The sequence below is a fragment of the Nothobranchius furzeri genome, chromosome 1, assembly GCF_043380555.1.
Source record: "Nothobranchius furzeri strain GRZ-AD chromosome 1, NfurGRZ-RIMD1, whole genome shotgun sequence".
In the NCBI taxonomy this organism is placed as follows: Eukaryota; Metazoa; Chordata; class Actinopteri; order Cyprinodontiformes; family Nothobranchiidae; genus Nothobranchius; species Nothobranchius furzeri.
The window spans coordinates 27,819,505-27,838,113 of record NC_091741.1 but is presented as its reverse complement, the minus strand read 5'-3'; the positions used below and the strand labels follow the sequence as shown (position 1 = coordinate 27,838,113).

The 18,609-nt window shown below is 44.2% G+C and overlaps 1 protein-coding gene across 3 annotated transcripts; it reads left to right on the top strand.

Moving 5' to 3' along the window:
- The first annotated feature begins 645 nt into the window (after positions 1–645).
- lpar4 (lysophosphatidic acid receptor 4) lies at positions 646–15,322 on the top strand. 3 transcript variants are annotated; one of them, XM_015943914.3, is made up of 3 exons: positions 646–927; positions 11,821–12,574; positions 14,323–15,322. In XM_015943914.3, exons 2-3 carry the CDS (start codon positions 11,999–12,001, stop codon positions 14,812–14,814), a joined length of 1,068 nt encoding a protein of 355 aa, XP_015799400.1. In that variant the 5' UTR covers positions 646–927; positions 11,821–11,998; the 3' UTR covers positions 14,815–15,322. The 3 variants fall into 3 exon arrangements, with proteins under 3 accessions (XP_015799400.1, XP_070405214.1, XP_054594266.1); XM_070549113.1 differs by lacking the exon at positions 646–927 and adding an exon at positions 954–2,503; XM_054738291.2 differs by lacking the exon at positions 646–927 and adding an exon at positions 2,526–3,281.
- Positions 15,323–18,609: the final 3,287 nt, after the last annotated feature.

Here is an 18,609-nt window from a genome sequence, read left to right as displayed (position 1 = left end):
TCTCAAGGGGTATTGTCCATGCATTGGTTTTTCCTCCCATGTTTCTCTCATCCTTTTTTGTGCCCATTTCTTTGCCTCCCTTCTGGTCCTCTTGGCAAAGCTTGTCACTGTTTCTTTCTCTATTCTTGCCACCTCTGGGATGTTTAGCTCCTGTGCATATCTTGTAGCTTCGTTTGTAACAGAGTACAGCTTCTTTCGAGCTTCATGTTGACAAACGAGGATCAGTGGGGCATCGCCTGTTGTTTCAAGGTAGGTTTTCAATGCCATTGTTGTTGTTTTGTAAGCCATCTCAACAACATTATTATTATTATTATTATTATTATTATTATTATTAAGTAAGCTCTTTACAACTTTTACACAGAAACACCTCGGACAGTCAGAAAAATTAATATCTGTGGTGAAGATGACTCGATATCATCATCTGTGAATATGTTAGGTTTTCAAATATGGGAACATTTCAAATGTTATTACCTTTCCTCAGTTTGTCTTAATTTGTCTTAAACCTGTAACAGGATAAATAAATAGCAATCAGCTAAACTCTTTTGAATTTAATAACAAACAAACTGCTAGGTGTCACCCCCTCCCCTCCCCCGCCTCCCCCCCTCCCCCCCCTCCCCCCTCCTCTCCATCCATTGTCTCGTTTCCTGTGAGCGCGCACGCGCCGCTCGGTGGGCTGCTCGGCCGGTCCGTTCCGGACGGATTCCATTAATGATCCAAACGGAGGAACTCGCAGCCGCTCCAGGCTTTTACGCGGTTCCGCCTCTGACTCGGCAGCAGAAACAAACAACAGCAGCAACAATCCTGGAGTTGTTCTGATGTCAGCTGGACCGCTACCGGGCTGGAAAGCCCTCCGGTGACCGGGAGGAGAGCTGTCACCGTCCGGTCAGCTGCTCTGAGAGCTCCGCTTTGTCTTCAGACCACAACACGGTCAGTTTACGTTTGCAATGACCTGATCGAGCGCATTTGGTTGGACTTTTATTTATTTTTTTACTCTTGTAATGAAATTAAACTATTATGTTGCATTAAAATAACTTCAAATTTTCTCTAACTTTAAATAATGCCAGTTACTTCCTAATGACTCCGATTTAAATGAATCAGAAAAGTTTGTTTTTATAACAATTTCTAAGCTAAATGTATTTGTATTATTGTTTACCAACAATGAGCTGATAGGTATAAATTATGTTTATTACATCACAAACAGTGCATGGCCTTCTTGTTTTTAATGAGTGGTCTCCGTCCCCATTCTTCAAGCGCGAGAAAAACCTTTAAAAATGCTCTTATTTTGTCAAATTTAAACCAATTAGCATGCTCTGATTGTGCAACTGCTAAAAAAATCATAATGTTTATCAAGTTCAACATGGAAATAAGTAACGTGAATGATTTGATCTTGAAATGGCTTCACTATCGGCTCTTTTTAAATACTGAAAGAGGCTCTATGGAATTTTGAATGCCTTTTAAACATTTTTCTATGTAACGGTGAGAGAATAATAGTCAGAGAAAACACGTCCTTTACAAAAAAGAGTCAGAATAGCACTTTTGAATTTATTTTTCCCAATACAAATTATTTGTATGGTATGATGTAGACACCTGCAGGAGTAACAGGTGATGACTCATTTAAAGCACAACGATTTTTAACAAATGTTTTCTGATCATGTAATCTAATCTGAGGAGATTAAAATCAACCCTCTGGTGTAAAAGATGTGCTGTTTTATGGTGATTGGGAAGACAAAAACTACTTAGATCTTAATAAAACCAGTATAAAGTATCATAAAAATATAGGCCTATATAGAATAAGATATATATCAAGTAAATGTATGTTTAATGGAATACCTAGCAGCTTTTCATATTTTTAGATCATTTTTTGAACCAGTGTGTGCTAAAAAGACCCTTTAAAGGGTTAAAGAAAGGCAACCCAGCCCTTATCGCCCCTGTGGCCATAATATACTGCTCGCAGCTTTAGCCTGGCAGTTGGGACTCGGTTGGGACTGAGATGACATACATGGCGCTGCAGTCTGGTTTCAGCATGTTTTAGATCATAAACACAATTGATTTGTTTAATTTAGAGGTGAATCTCTCCTGTAGACACTAGTCTGTTAACGCACAGCAAGGAGATAGGTTTTGCTTTCGGTTCTACAAACGGACACTAGAGGGTGCTAAAAGCAACCAAAACTGCCTAGTTTCCATTTAATGTTTGTATGTTAGGTTTAACTCATTAACTGGCCAATGAAGTTGTCATTTGCATTTTGTTTACTGTGTCGGCGTCGGAACGAGTCCCCGCACCGTGAGAACAAACATCCCAGCTCTAAAGCCGATCTTTATGCGAGTACGTCACACGTCACGTGATCAGGAAGCAGAAAATCCATGTGTTAGGAGATCGTTTTGGGACGCTGCTGTAAATAAATTTAGGTACGAACCGGAAAAGCTTCTGCCGATCACAATTCAACAACGGATTATGAAAGAACGGATAATGCTCGAAACTCACAGATTCTTCCTGATGTAAGAGGTGAGTCTCCTCTTTGTTTTGTTAGTTTTGTCGTTGACGTCATCCTACCACGCAACGTTCTGTGACTCTTAAAAAAACAGTTAAAACGCTGAAAAATGCTGGCAGTGAAGGGTTTTCTGATCAGGAAACGGCTGGCAGTGAATGAGTTAAGTGCATTTAGACAGAAACTAATTAAATAAAATAATTTATTAGGTCAAAGAAAAGATGGGTTGTTAGGCTGCTATAAAAGCAGAGAAAAGCTGCTATGGGAGCCTAGATGTCAATGTGTTTTCTCAGGAATGTTGAAGCTTGAATGCTCTAACCACTTGAGAAAAATACTGCTGGGTGTGTCACGATCTGCCCCTGCCCGCCTGACTGTGTTCCTCTCCTGCCATGATTACCCTTATTGTTCTCACCTGTCCCTCGTTTACCTGTCCATGTTTCCCTAATTAGCCCTCTGTATTTAAACCACCTGTTTTGCCCCTGTCCTTTGTCAGTTCATTGTTGTTGTTTGTCGGTGTCCTGTTCATCCCATCCTGCCATTAAACCATTTTTACTTTTACTGAAGCCTGCATTTTTACCTCCTGCTCAGCTCATCCACACATGGTCCATCATCTCCACCTCCTACACCGTGACAGGGTGTCACAGCGGAGCAGGGTCATTCGTCCATTTTCACTTGTGGTAAAACCCAGCGTAACATTCGAAACGAGTGGACGTGTGCATCATTCAGAAAGCACGTCTAAATTGTTGCTGGCTTGGAAAGAAGAATGGGCGAAAATAGTGACAACAATTGTTCTTTGTGAGTACAGCTCTATTTGACAGGACTGATAGGCTCACGGCTAGTCTGAATGCATCCAAGTTCCATGTGTTTTGCTCATCATGTTTTGTATACAAGCAGAGTGAAGGTTTATGAAGTATAATTGATGTGAACTGCTGTGGGGAATTGGAGCTCATTAATCCTATAGGATGTGTAGAATGTAAAAGCTGTTTCTCCAAACAGAGGCTGTTCAGGAAGCCGTCTCCAACAGGTATCATACTGGTTAGTTTTAACTGTTTCTCTGAAACACACTTTACCATTCGTGTGTGTATGGTGTTAGTAGAGAGCGATGTAAGATGTGTTTACCACAACGTCCTGAGCCTGCCCACCCCCCACACCCTCCCTGTCGTCTTGCTCCTAGCATGTGAGTAAAAGGAACAGCTGGATGTGAGCTGAGTCTGAACTCGATCCGCTCGTATCAGCGGGTCCCAGAGGCCTCTCTCTGTCACCGCTGTGTCCGGCTGTGGGGGTAAACCCTTTTAACGGTGCAGCTGTCCACAACCTGCACACAAACCCAGCCAGGGCTGAAGTCCTCAGGAAGAGCTCTTACCGATCCGCACGGCGCTCTGCTCAGATCCACAAGCGCTTACTTCTAAACAAACTAGAGGAGAAACACTCCGACAGACACCGTCAGCAGAATATGAAGCTAGTTCTGTCCGGCGGGGGTGGACTTGAGCCTGGTCTGCTTGAGTGTTGACATGTGGAGACCTGTGCATATGTAAATGTGTGTTTGGTGCAGATGGGTACAGTGAAGCCTTTCAGAGGGGCTTTGTTTGGAGGCGTGTGAAAATGTTGTAAAGATGTCATTCTGCAGCTGGGACAGAACTGGGCTGATGGACTTCTGACCCACGCCCACTGCAATGCCTTGTGTGTGTGTGTGTGTGTGTGTGTGTGTGTGTGTGTGTGTGTGTGTGTGTGTGTGTGTGTGTGTGTGTGTGTGCACGCTGACTAGAGGAGGTGAATCTAATCCAGACACAGGCTGGATTTTTACAGGCTTTGCAGCAAAAGCAGACCACCTGGGTGCTGGCTGAGATCTGTTTATTACCTCAAAGATAACAACTGGGGACGTTTGTATTACCTCTGCATTTTTAAACTAGAACATTTGAGATTAAAACAAGATTAAAGAAGAGTAACAGAGTCTGAATGACACATGAGGCCCCATGCTGGAACCTGTAGTTGCACAGGATGTTGAGAATACAGTAAAGGAGGTATTTGCTTTTATTTGGAATCCTTTTTCCCTTTAAAATCGTGTCCTAAACTCTATCAGTGTTTCCACCATCACTGTGACTAACAAAAGCAACCTGAAGGCAGAGAAACACCTTAAGGAATTTACCTCCTGATGTTTGCATTCGTTGTTTGTAAGTGATAAAATATTACTGGTTTTTAAAACTCAGATTGCTGCAGCAATTGGGGATTTCACATCTGAACAAAGTAGATTTTAGCTTACACGACAATGTTTATTTTGTTCCTTTGAAGGTGGGTTTTAATTATGAGCGATGATGGTAGAACAAGAGCAAAACACAGAGGCAGAGTATGTTATCACTTCAGTAATTTCAGCTTTGACTTAGAGCTGCTCACTTAATCGAATTTTACTCCCAATTACGATCTGAGTTTTGAACAATTATAAAAACAAAATAAGCCGATTGTTTGCTCCTCCCTCTTGCGCTGCCCGAGTTGCAAATCAAGCGCTCCTCCCACAGCGTTGCCAACTTAGCAACTTTGTCGCTATTTCCAACAGCTTTTCAAACCTCCTTCTTGACTTTTTAAATCTTAAAAGTACCAGGCGAACACCCAAGGAACATTCCTGGTAACTAGGGCTGCAACTAACGACTATTGTAATAGACGACTAGTCACCGACTATTGAAACGATTAGTCGATTAATCAGATAATTATTAAATGTTTCTTGAATTTAGCGCGAGATTGCTTTCATTTTGTGAAAAATGTTAATAAACACAAGAAAGATGGGTACTTCAATGGAAATGCATATTTTATTGAACTTTGCTGCTGATAGGCCGATTCATACTAACAGTTGTCATGGTCTGTGTCTGCATCTCCCTCATGTGTCTCCTTGTGTGCTCCATTCTCCCCTAAGAATCCCCCTTATGTGTCTCTTTGTGTCCCTCATGTGTCCCCTGGTCTTCAGCCCTCCAGAGATATCTCTCCCAGGTCCTGTGTTCCTTTAGTCTTCCCCAGTCACCCCTCTGCAGTTTTTATAGTCGCCTTCACCGTATCCAGTTCTAGCGGTGGTCCCGGAGGTCGCACCTTATCCATTTCCAACAGTGGTCCTGGAGGTCGCACCGTATCCAGTTCCAGCGGTGGTCCCGGAGGTCGCACCATATCCAGTTCCAGCGGTGGTCCTGGAGGTCGCACTGTGTCCAGTTCCAGCGGTGGTCCCGGAGGTTGCACCGTGTCCAGTTCCAGGGGTGGTCCAGCCCGTTTACGAGGTCCAGCCATTCCAAGAGGCTCCGGTCCAGCCCGTCCAAGAGGCTCTGCCCAGTCCGGTGCCTCCAGTCCAGAAGTCGATACCCCCAGTCCAAGGGTTGATGCCCCCCAGTCCAAGGGTTGATGCCCCCCAGTCCAAGGGTTGATGCCCCCAGTCCAAGGTTTGATGCCCCCAGTCCAAGGGTCGACGCCCCCAGTCCAAGGGTCGACGCCCCCAGTCCAAGGGTCGACGCCTCCAGTCCAAGGGTCGATGCCTCCAGTCCAAGGGTCGACGCCTCCTGTCTCGAAGTCGACACCTCCTGTCTCGCAGTCAATGCCTCCTGTCTCGAAGTCGACACCTCCTGTCTCGAAGTCAACGCCTCCTGTCTCGAAGTCGATGCCTCCCCCTCCAGCTCTGAAGTCGACGCCTCCCCCTCCAGCTCTGAAGTCGACGTCTTCCCCTCCAGCTCTGAGGTCGACTTCTCCCCCTCCAGCTCTGAGGTCAACTTCTCCCCGTCCAGCTCTGAAGTCGACGTCTCCCCCTCCAACTCTGAAGTCGACGTCTACTCTCCAGCTCTGAAGTCGACGTGTCCTGAGCCGCCACTGGCAGAGTCTACTTCCCCACAAGAGTCTACGCCCCAGTCTCCAGAGTTCCTATCTCCAGAGTCTATGTCCCCACAAGAGTCTACATTCCTGTCTCCAGAGTTCCTGTCTCCAGTGTCCCAGTCCCCAGAGTCCCATGTGTCCCGGTCCCTAGAGTCCCATGTGTCCCGGTCCCCAGAGTCCCATGTGTCCCGGTCCCCAGAGTCCCATGTGTCCCGGTCCCCAGAGTCCCATGTGTCCCAGTCCCCAGGGTCCCATGTGTCCCAGTCCCCAGGGTCCCATGTGCCCCAGTCCCCAGGGTCCCATGTGCCCCAGTCTCCAGGGTCCCATGTGTCCCCGTTACCTGAGTCCTTTCCTCGTCCTCTTCCTCCGAAGTCTCGTCCTCTTAAGTCTCGTCTTCTGAAGTCCCTTCCTCGTCTTCTGAAGTCCCATCCTCTGAAGTCCCTTCCTCGTCCTCCTCCTCCAAAGCCCCCGATCCCTGGATTTCCCAGCTCCCGGCTCCTGGTTCCCCGTTGCCGGCCCCCCCAGAGCCTCCTGCTTCCGTCTCCTGGTTCCCCGTCACCGGCCCCCCAGAGTCTCCTGCTCCCGGCTCCTAGTTCCCCGTCGCCGGCCCCCAGAGTCTCCTGCTCCCGGCTCCTGGTCCCCCGTTGCCAGCCTCCCAGAGTCTCCTGTTCCCTGGTCCCCCGTCGCCGGCCTCCCAGAGTCCCCTGGTCCTTGGTCCCTCCTCGCCCGCCCTTGTGGGTTGTTTTTTGTTTTTGGTCCCTCCTCTCCCGCCCTGTGGTTTCTCGTGTCCTGTTTTGTCTTGTCTTTTGCTTGTTGTTTGTCTGTCTTGTGGGCGTCTGGTACCCGCTCCTTGGGGGGGGGGGGTACTGTAATGGTCTGTGTCTGCGTCTCCCTCATGTGTCTCCTTGTGTGCTCCTTTCCCCCCTAAGAATCCCCCTTATGTGTCTCTTTGTGTTCCTCATGTGTCCCCTGGTCTTCAGCCCTCCAGAGATATCTCTCCCAGGTCCTGTGTTCCTTTAGTCACCCCTCTGCAGAACTCTGCAATTCCTTTAGTCACCCCTCTGCAGTTTTTATAGTTTCTGCTTTTCATTTTATTAGTCTCTTTAGTATGTTTTTCCCACCGGTCTTTGTAGTTTTCCTTCCTTTTAGAATATTAGTTATGTGGTTATGTCGTTCTCCTGGTACTCAGGACTTTGGTTTTTTGCCTCCTGCCCCTTTTGGATTTTTGGTTTGTCATCCTAATAAAAGGATTTTACTTTTAAACCGCTCCTGCCTCGTGTCATCTGGTGTTGTCTGCATCTTGGGTCCTAACCTCCTCTTAACCTGCAACGTGACAACAGTAAATAAAAATGCCCCGTCTTACACCTATTTGGCACAGTGCCCAGTCAGTATAGACATAAATGCATAAATAAAATTAAAATACTTTTGTCAGGCACAGTGGGGCATAACATTAAATCTCTCTTTTTGAAAAGTGAAAATAAGTTTAAAACAATGTACAACGTACATCCGAAACAAAACATATTGGCTTTTGTGTTATTTAAATCTTACCGAGGTGATCAGACTAGGGCTGCAACAAACGATTATTTGGATAATCGATTAATCGGATGGGGTCTCGACACGATTAATCGATTAATCGGATTACATGGGGACATTTTTAAAAACTGCTAGGGAAACGTTATTTCTCTCCTTCCTTCACTTTATTTAACACAACATTATTAGAAAACAGTTCAATAGCAGAAAAACAACATGCCATCACCTAAATTGTCTTATATGGTGTATAGACAGAGACCCTAAGCTACATCTATCTGTGACCTAAAATGCTTGGTCCAATTAAGCAGCTTAAGTGCAATTCTCATCTGTTTTGTTTGATCTCATCTGTAGACATTTATTATAACTGGGGATGTCAAACAACTAATTTTTAAATGTAATTAAACATAGGCTGTGAATTAATCAAAATTGATCACTATTTCCAAAAATGACTGAAAAAATAAGTTGTCACACACTCCATGGAAACTTTCAGAGAATCCACAAATAGTGGCTTTCAAATGGTTTTGTTACTTTCTGCAAGTTTAGAAAAGCAGCAGATGAGACAGCATGTCTGATAATTTAGTTTTTCATCTGATAATATTAGAACATGTCAGTAATGCCTGAGGGGCTTTTATAAACACCGTATAACTAACACTACTGGAGAGGGTATGAATTACACAGAGGCTTCTGGGGAGCCCAGTAATGGGGGGGGGGGGGGGGGGGGGGGGCATTTTGCCTTGGCCCCCAAAATGTCTTGAAACAGCCCTGGGTGTGTGACTGAGTGTTGAAGGTGACCTGAATAGTATCAAATTTATAAATATTACATGTGTGTAACTTATTGTTTTATAGGTAAAAACGTGTAGTGGAGATAAATCTACGTACATTTTACTTTTCAACACTTTGTTTTGTTTTGTTGTTTTTATTGAACTATTTTCCTGTCCTGTCTGTCTCTCATCTCCCTGCATCTCCTCTTAATTCTCCAGAAAAACTGCTGCCTGGATTCTTACTTTTTCACCTCATCAGTTACTTCTGAGCAGATCAAAGGGATATCCTGACCGCAAAGCGGAGAGCGCGTTTTCGATGCTGCGTGAGGTGAAATCACCGCAGCACAGGTGATGAGCTCCGCAGTAGCGCGCTTCAGGCACAAATAAGACAGAAAATAGAGAACATGTGCAGACATGAACGATCGTGTGCTAATTATAGTTTTTTGGTTGCGCCACTTTGAGAATGGACCGTGCGCTGGAAGCAGCAGCCTGGATCGTTGCGCAACAACGCGCTGTGCCGCTCTCTGCTCAAAAGAGTCCAAAAATGATATAATATAGAAAACTTTTTTCCGGTTCCCCTGGATGTGTAGGATATACAGCTCCCCCATAATTCGATCCCTACTCCTGGATGAAAAGCCGGACATTTTCATCAATACAAGAACCCGCAGTCCGGACGCGCCGGACAGAGAGTGAAAAGTGGACACGTCCGGGGAAAACGGAACGTACGGTCGCCATAGTCCTCATAAAGCGGGAAATTATAGATACAGTATTTTGCTCGTGCCCTGGGCCCTTTAGAGTTCGTGGGCCCTGGGCAATTGCCCAGTTAATCCGGCCTTGGGCGGAACCGGTTCGCAGCAGCGCGAGTCCCCCCCGCTCATCTAATAAGCGTCGCGCTCACGACTTTAGACTCTTTTTTTACGAGCTCAGGGCATGTCTAGCCGGTGTAATAATCCGGGACTTGGATGAATCACTTTTGAAAAGTTTTTAATTTACCCGGACACAGAGTTCTCTCCTTCCTCGCTGATGATCCCGACATGCTTGCGTTTAAGACGCTGCATCATCCCGTGCCATGCTAAGTCTGACCTAAACGTTGCAGGTAACGCATGTCTTCGCCTGATTTAACTGAAAATGCTCCCAAACTTAAAAAAGCTTTTACTTTTTTGACTTTCGCTGCTTCTGCCATGTTCCTCTTCCAAACAACTGCCGGCTCTCCCTCGCGCTGATCTGTCTGCGCGCAACGGCGGGCGGGAAGGGGGGGGCGCTTTTGGAAGAGTTGTGCGACACAACGAATCGATGACGCAATTTGTTGCCAACGCTTGTAGTAATCGATTTTCATCGAATTTATCGATTAGTTGTTGCAGCCCTAGATCAGACTGTTTCATTCAACTGTCCGACGTGCTTTCTCTTTAAGTGTTCATGCATCAGCGACGTGCTGGCGTGATACGCGAGGACTGCTTTGCAAATAATACAGGTCATCTTTTTATTCGCCGAATCCGGGCTAGATTGCCTGCGGTTGTTTTCCGCTTGGTCCTAGAGCTCAACCAGTGTCAATTTAATACAGCGTAACATTGTTTTCGGATGGTAAAAAGTGCAGGGGTCAAACCTTGACTTTGGAAAAAGGGGTGGTTGGGTGGGTGGGGGGTGTCCACCCCCCAAAATCACGTCCATGCTCCCAGAGATGTTTTTTACCCTAATGGCCGTCCTTTGGTAGGGTCTTACTTGAACACAAAAATAATGCTGGTGGGCAGTCTTAAGGCACACCTGTACATTATTCATGCTGTCTAATCAGCCACACCTGTGAGGTGGGATGGATTATCTTGGTAAAGGAAAAGTGCTCACTAACACACATGTAGACAGATTTCAGAACAATATTTGAGAGTCATGGCTGTTTTGTGCATGTAGACAAAGTTTCAGATGGTTGGGTTCAGCTCCTGAAAAATGGGAGCAAAAACAAAAGTGCTGCGTTTATACTTTTGTTCAGTGTGTGTATATACATAGCTAGAACTCCGCTCCTCAGCAGCAATACTTCCTCTCTGTTTACTTGACTGGCCTAACCGCAGGGACACTTTCAACATTGTGGAGGGTTATTTTCACATGAGTGGCTTCCCACCTTTGCAACTTCAGATTTGATCCAACTGCACTTTTGAGAAATTAGGTTGCATCATGTGTGAGCCAATTAGTCACACCCTACTGCTGATCAACCCCCCCCACCCAACACACACAAACACACACACACACACACACACACACACACACACACGCACACACACATAATACATGAACACTGTGAGAAATGAACTCATAGCTAATCTCATGTCTTACTGTAAATGCTAATTACTATTCTCTGCCAGTAAATATGGGACATGCTATTGTGTTAATTGAATAGGTTTGGTGGCCTGGAATGTTTTCACACTAATTTGAAACCAGTTGCTGCTGGTGGTATTCATGCTAACAAACACAGTTTTCTATGTAATACCCAATGAATGTAATGCAAATTTGATGGCATTGTAAAGGTTTATCTAACCTGACAGTTGTGAACTCTGTTTCCTCAAATCGAGGCCTACATCCAGTGAGTAAGATATTAAATATGTAAATGTTGAACCTAAAACAGTTTGCCTTTAGTGTAGGGCTGGGCGATATGGCCTAAAATCAATATCACGATATATTGAGCATTTCATCTCGATAAGATAAATGGACGATAACTACAGGTATGTGCAGAAACAAAAGTCGTCCACTAGATGGGGCTGTCGCATGTACTCAAGGTGGTACCGCTTCTTAAAGGGACATGAACGTTGCCAACCTACACACATCTTTTCATTTTTTATTATCAAATTTATTGACATGGGAAAAATTTACACGATAAGAGTCAGAAATTCCGTTAAGGATAGATTTTCGATTTATTGCCCAGCCCTACTTTAGTGTATGAAGGAGTGTTTGATGTTGAAAACAGTATGAGGGTCTGGAGGTAAACAGGGATACCTGAACAGATAGTTACTCTTGTACCTGTGACAATACCCAGTAAAGCCATTTTATTCAGTAGCAGCTGTTATGTGTTTGTGTCTTTTCTGATTGGTTGAACAAATTTTTAGCTTTACACGTGTGTGCTCAGTGAAGTGATCTCCTGACTGAAATCTTTTGTTCCCTGACTGATAACATTTATAGCAAAGAAGAGATGGAGTGAAGTTTTTGTTTTCTCTCCATAGGACGGACCAGCTGAGCAGCACCCTGACCCGGTCCGAGTGTCTGAGGACTGGCGATGACTTGGAGGGGGCTTGGCTGGGTCCCCTGCTGACAACTCAGACCCCCAGGTTTCCAGTAATTTCCTGACAATCTTTCTGTACCATTTCTGTGTGAGGATCCATCTCTGTACGGTCTGCCACCATGGCCAGTCTGGTGATTAACGAAACTGGAATGGAGGATTGTGGGATTGATGACTCCTTCAAGTACAACCTGTACTCTTCAGTTTACAGCGTGGTCTTCATCTTGGGGCTGATTACCAACTGTGCTGCCCTCTTTGTGTTCTGCTTTCGAATGAAGATGCGTAACGAGACAACGATGTTCATGACCAACTTAGCGTTGTCTGATTTAGTTTTTGTTTTCACGTTGCCATTCAAGGTCTTCTACAACGTCAACCGCAACTGGCCTTTTGGCGATGGATTATGTAAAGTTTCAGGAACGGCCTTCATCACCAACATCTATGGCAGCATGCTGTTCCTCACCTGCATCAACGTAGACCGATTCCTGGCGATTGTGTATCCGTTCCGTTCTCGCACTATTCGCACACGTAGGAATGCGGCGTTGGTGTGTGCTGCAGTGTGGCTGACCATCGTAGGCGGAGGGATCTCTGTGACCTTCTTTTCCACCATCAACAGCAAACACAGAGCCACCACCTGCTTTGAAGGATTCTCCAAAAAAACATGGAAGACCTACCTGTCTAAAATCACCATCTTCATTGAGGTAAAGTGGCTCCAACATGCGAGACTTCATATTTTTTACATTTTCCATCAAATCTTTAAGGATATGGTCAACCACCTGGTATAGCAAATCTTAGTCCTGTCTGACAACATGATGCAAGCTCTCAACCCATTGGGGGGGCAGGACTCTAGAAGGTGCTATATCAAAAATAGGCCATAAAAAGTCCACAACTAAATAACCCAGTAAACACTTTAGTCCTCACTGGGTTATGGTAAAGGTCAGAGGTCATGATTCAGCAGTAGGAAAGGGAAGGGGTGAAAGTGTAGTGTTAAAATATCGTTTATTGGATTTTTCCAAGGTGATAGACCTTTGCTCACTCAAGAAACCACAAAGACTCTTTTTTACATTTGGGGGAAAAAAAGACTCCAAGACTTCAGGGAAAATATTCTGAGGAGAGAGAAAGGCAAAAGCAGCACTTCCTGGAAAGGGTTCGTCCCATTCCATCTGAAGTAAAACCAAGTTCCGGTTACCACAGAAAGATATTTCTGTTGATTTTTGACCCAATTCTTCTCTTCCAGCAAATTCAAGATTGTGCGTGGTTACTTTAATAGGTCTGAAGATAATCTCATCAGCTCTTTCTGCCGTGTGTGGTGTGTCAAGAGCGCTCTAGTCTGATTGGAAGGATGTTGGGACTGCTATGATCGCAAATAGGAAATATTTGAAATCTTGGTCCGATTTCAGTGACAAATAAGCGAGCTGTCTGCTGAACGAGGTGCAGCCAGTCAGATAGCAAGGCATCGGAAGAATGCTGCACTGTCCTCCTCCATCATGTTCGTTATCTCCAAAGTTACACAATGATCTCGAGAAATTTAGCAATTTTGGGGTCTCTGGTGTTTTGAAAACCGTCTAGCAATTTAAAAATCCAGCCATGTGAACTAGGCCTATTTGTAAAATGACATCATATGGTGGCAGAGGAGTTAAGTGCCTGTCCCGTAACCAGAGGGTTTCAAGTTCCATCCCCGCCCCTTACCTGCTGCTGATGGTCGGATGGACCGGTGGCGCCAGTGCTTGGCAGCCTTGCTTCTGTCAGTGGCTACATTTACATCACCGGCATGTAAATGTGTGTGTGCGTGCGTGCGTGTGTGTGTGTGTGCATGTGTGAATGACAGTTCTAAAGTGCCTTGGGTGGTTGTAGAGTCCTAGAAGGTGCTCTATCAGAGGCCATTTACGCTACAGTCAGACATGGCGGTGGTCACGTGATGGTATGGGGTTGTTTTGCTGCTTCACAACCAGTTTCTGTAATCAACAGAAACATACATTTTGCTCTGTAGCAGAAAATACTGTAGGAGACAATTCAAAAGACTCAAAAATTTCTGACATTTGTGTGACCTTTGACCTCAAGCAGGAAACTCATGCTGGAAAACCCTCAGATATGGCTGAAATTTAACTGTTCTGTAAGTATGAGTAAAACAACCTCATAAGAGATGCATTACTAGTTATCACAAGTGTTTGACGGGTGGGATTGCCACAAACAATCACAAACTGTCATTAGTTTTGGGGGTAATCTTTTTTTTGTGTGTGCATAGAATCAGTTTAGAAAACTTTGATCTTTTGATGAATGAAATGATCATTTAAAGACAGACATTTGAATTTAAAGACAGTACTCTTTGATGTAGAAGTTTTTTGCCGATCTGAAACATCTAAATGTAACAAAAGAGCAAAAGCAGAAGAATTCTGTAAGGGGGCAAATACTTCTACACTTTCATGTCATATTTTTATTCTTTTTCCAGATTGTGGGTTTCCTCTTTCCCCTCTTGGCCAACTTAGTCTGTTCTTCACTGGTTCTACGGACATTGCGCCGCCCAGTGACAGTCGGTCATGGATGTGACAGCAAGAAGCGAGTCCTGCGGATGATTGTGGTCCATCTAAGCATCTTCATCATCTGCTTTGTCCCTTATAACCTCCTGCTCTTCCTGTATGCCCTCGTCCGAACCCAGGCACTGGCTAACTGCACTGTGGAGCGCTTTGCTCGAACTCTTTACCCCATCACCCTGTGTCTGGCCAGTCTCAACTGCTGCCTGGATCCCGTGGTGTACTACTTCACTTCAGAGAGCTTCCAGAAGAGCCTAACCATCGGAAGTAAAGGGGGGTCCACCTCACGTCCTGACAGTATCCCCCGTAGTGACACAGAGACCAAGGACACGGCACAAACTCACCTGCAAGACACACACACCGTGGCCAGCAACGGGAAAGAGGTAACGGTATCTGACAGTCAGTTATGACTCCCCGTGACCTGAACTGGAACAATGAAGTAACGATTGTGGATGTGGCAAACAAAGCGCTGAGAAGATTAGCTAAGTCCTGAGGTAAATCTGGAGGCATGGCCTGGGATTTAAGGACTAATCCACCACTGGAGAACAGAGGAATGAATCTGTTTTTGTTAGGGGTGAACTCTGTGGGGACCTCATTAACACTGGGACCACTGTGATGGTCCAGAGCCTCAGGAGGAGACTCTGGCTCTCCGTCACTCAGGCTTAACCCACGAAAGCACAAAGAATCGTTCATAAAATACAGGTTTATGCACAAATGTTGAGACATGTCCAGTATTTTTATAACACTAAAATCTTTAATTCATAATATTAGAAAGTTGAGGCAATCAAAAAGTGTAATATTTTATTAGACATTAATGTCAGATTTGTTACTACTGTAAGAAGTTATTTTCTATTGATCTGCTGAGTTAAATATGTCTAATGTTAATGCTTTAAGACACTAAACGTCCTTTTGAATGTATTCTGTGGTTGTGTTCATTATTTTTAGTCCCAGGTCTTGTTCCTATGGTCTCCTCTCGTTTCAAGGCTGTAAAGGTTTAGCTTGAGAGAAAAAGCTTCTCTGCTCTTGCTGTGATTTTTCCTCTAGTGCCTACAGTGAGCGATCCCTAACGAATTCAGGCCAAATGCTCATTATGACTCCAGCAATGGTCCATTGTTTGCCTCTGAATAAGGTCCCTCTGCCTTAATCTGGCATTAGACTGCAGATCTGCTCAAAGTCTCAAACGCGCTGCAAGCATGCTCGCATTCCTCCACTGTTTATCCAAAAAGCATCAACTTACACAACGCCAAGCAGTCACCACTCAGCAGATGGGGGTGGAATTGCTGAATTTGCATGGATGAATTAGCCCAGATTTATCTACGTCTAACACCTTTTTATGTGACACTCCCATGAGGAATGCAAGACCTGGGTTAGGGTTTACTTTGCAGGCTGAAATGAAGCTGTGGCTTGTTGACTAAATATGAATTCAAAGTACAAACTTTCAGAGAAAGTTCTGGTGATCTTTACTTTATTTTAAAGCCATTGAATGGGCGGGTAAACAGAGCTTTTTGTTTAGCTTCCATGTCAGCAGTCACTTAAAATGAACAACAATACCTTATCTTAGCTGGAAGGTCCACATAAGTGATGTAGAAACCATCACCCATTCATAAACGTGGCCATAATAGCCATGTTTCTGCTTTATTTGATTAGCTTTGGCAGCCATCTTGAAATCGATTGACCCAAAATGAGTTGTTTTAGATGTTTAAAAATGTATGAATGTTTCATTAATAACCATTAAGTGTTTCAAGAGATGCTTTTCATAAAAGAGCAGATGGGAAAACACCCGATCTGCCTTGCATTGATGCTAAAATGTGCTAAAAAAACTAGAAACACATGTCGCCAGCACACAGATTTGAGGTTTTGGGGGTCAAGAGTCGCTGTGGGGAGGATGACAGGACTGGATGTCGGGACAGGGAATAAGAGGAGTGTGAGAGCTGAAGTATGTAGGAATCACATGAACAGAAAACTGCAGCTGAAGGAGAGTCTGAGTGATGCTGTGAGTCGGGCTCTCTTCTGACATCTAGTGGCCGTGAAGTAAAGTACATGATTTCGAGGTTTTCTGTCTGCTATGTACATGCTGCAGGTGCATTTCAACAAAAATATATTGTCAAAAAGCTCAATATTTTTTGTTGCTATTTTCAAAAAATAAAACAAATTTATTACATAAATTATTTACACAACGGCGGCCTGGCCAAGAGGCAGCAGCAACAGACACGTGCAGTAGTTACCTTTACACCGAATAACAACAGATACGTAGATAAGATCCAAACAAACAGGACAAAACTTATATAAGAACAGACTGTTGTACAATATATACAAGCAATCAAAACAGACTTAAAATAACCTTTAAGTACTCAGAAGCACACTGATCAGAAACTTGATTGCAACAAATTATTGAAGGTAGATAATGGAATGTAGGTAGGGAGCTTCAGTTAGATCTGGACAAGTGGGGGAGTAGAGGGAGGTGGAGTGTACAGTCGGTAAAGACGGCTCTCCCTTGCCCTGCCTCCAACATGCCTCCATCTAAAAGTCCAGAGTTATCTCTGTAGTTATGCTGCTATAGGCTTAGACTGCTGGAGGACACACTGACCACTTTTCACACTCTACTACTTTCTTCTACAATCTGCTCTTTAACTGTATTATTTCCTGCTATTTCAGCTGTTAACTTTATTTTCTCTCCAAGTGTTTTTCTCCCCAGAAGAAGCTACAATGATGTTCTGCTGAGCTGTGGTGGCCTCATGGAGGGGGCCATCAACTAGCACACTGCTGCTAACCACTTAAACATTCTCCTGCTCCTGATAATAACTTTTTGCTTTCCTTGACGTTGGATGTGCTACTACTAGTTTACCCGTTTAATTATAGATCCACTAGGATAAATACAATAAAGTTTATCTTTCACCAAATAGAATATTTACTAAGAAATCACAATACAACTATAGACACATTACTTGTCTGTGTGTGTGTGTGTGTGTGTGTGTGTGTGTGTGTGTGCGTGCGTGCGTGCGTGTGTGTGTGTGTGTGTGTGTGCGTGTGTGTGTGTGCTCTGTCTTCTCGATCCCCAGTGAGTCGTGGAGGATGGCTGCTTATACTGAGCCAGGATTCTCTGGAGGTTTCTTCCTGTTAAAAGTTTTTCTCTCCACTGTCGCTGCATGCTTGCTTAGTATGAGGATTGCTGTATAGTCACTGACACTAGTCAGTGACTTGATGCAATTTGCTGGGTACCGAAACATTATTTCTGATTGGCTTAATGAACTGTGAATTGGAATGTTTATTATGTGAAGTGCCTTGAGACGACTCTTGTCGTGATTTGGCGCTATATAAATAAAATTTAATTTAATTGAAAAAATTGAAAGTTATTCCAGTCGTTGGAAGCAGCAAACTGGAAGGAGGTGCGAGCTTTGGGAATAACCATAGAAATCAAGTTACTGGAACATAAATTTTGCTGGTTGTTGGAAGTCATGAGTAATGAGGGGTATGACGGGTTATGACTAGTGTCGGTTCCTACCCACAACCAGTCTCATATTTTAGATTTAGTGATGTTTTATGGGATAAATGTTAATAATTTGTCTGTTGACGAAACTGTCATTTCTGATCATTTTCCAGTTTTGTTTGATTTTGATTGTCCGGTGAGCTTAGGTAAAAGGTCTGTGGTGCTGCGCCAGACACGGGTTATTACCCCGGCTACAGCTGATAGATTTTGTGCTTCTTTCACTGAACTGCCGGCCTCCACTCTATTTTACACGAATCCAGATGATGCTTTGCGTGTTTTTCACTCAGCCTGTCTCATGGTGATGGATACCATTGCTCCTTTAAAGGTTAGACGCCCTAAACCAAAATTTGACCCTTGGTTAAACTCTCACACACATGAACTCAGACGATTATGCAGAAGGTGTGAACGCAAATGGTAGAAGGATAAACTATCCATTTCCCATGAACTTTTTAGAAATGCACTGGATGAATATCAGAAAGCAGTCAGGAATTCTAGAAATAAATACTTTACCAGCATTATTTCTACCCATTCTGGGAACCAGAGGGCTTTATATAAAACCCTAAATGCAGTTTTGTCGAGTGATTACTCTCCTACGGTTGCAATCACAGATGATCTCTGCTCCCAATTTTTAAGTTTTTTCCTTGATAAAGTCTCCAATATTAGGAGTCTAATCATTTCCCCTGGAGAGGTTCTGCTACCTGCATCTGTTTGTACCGGA

Excerpts from the sequence above, each read along its gene's own strand:
- lpar4 (XM_015943914.3), top strand. The coding sequence starts at position 11,999 with ATGGCCAGTCTGGTGATTAACGAAACTGGAATGGAGGATTGTGGGATT. Across the intron at positions 12,575-14,322 it reads AAATCACCATCTTCATTGAG|ATTGTGGGTTTCCTCTTTCC; the intron begins GTAAAGTGGCTC and ends TTCTTTTTCCAG.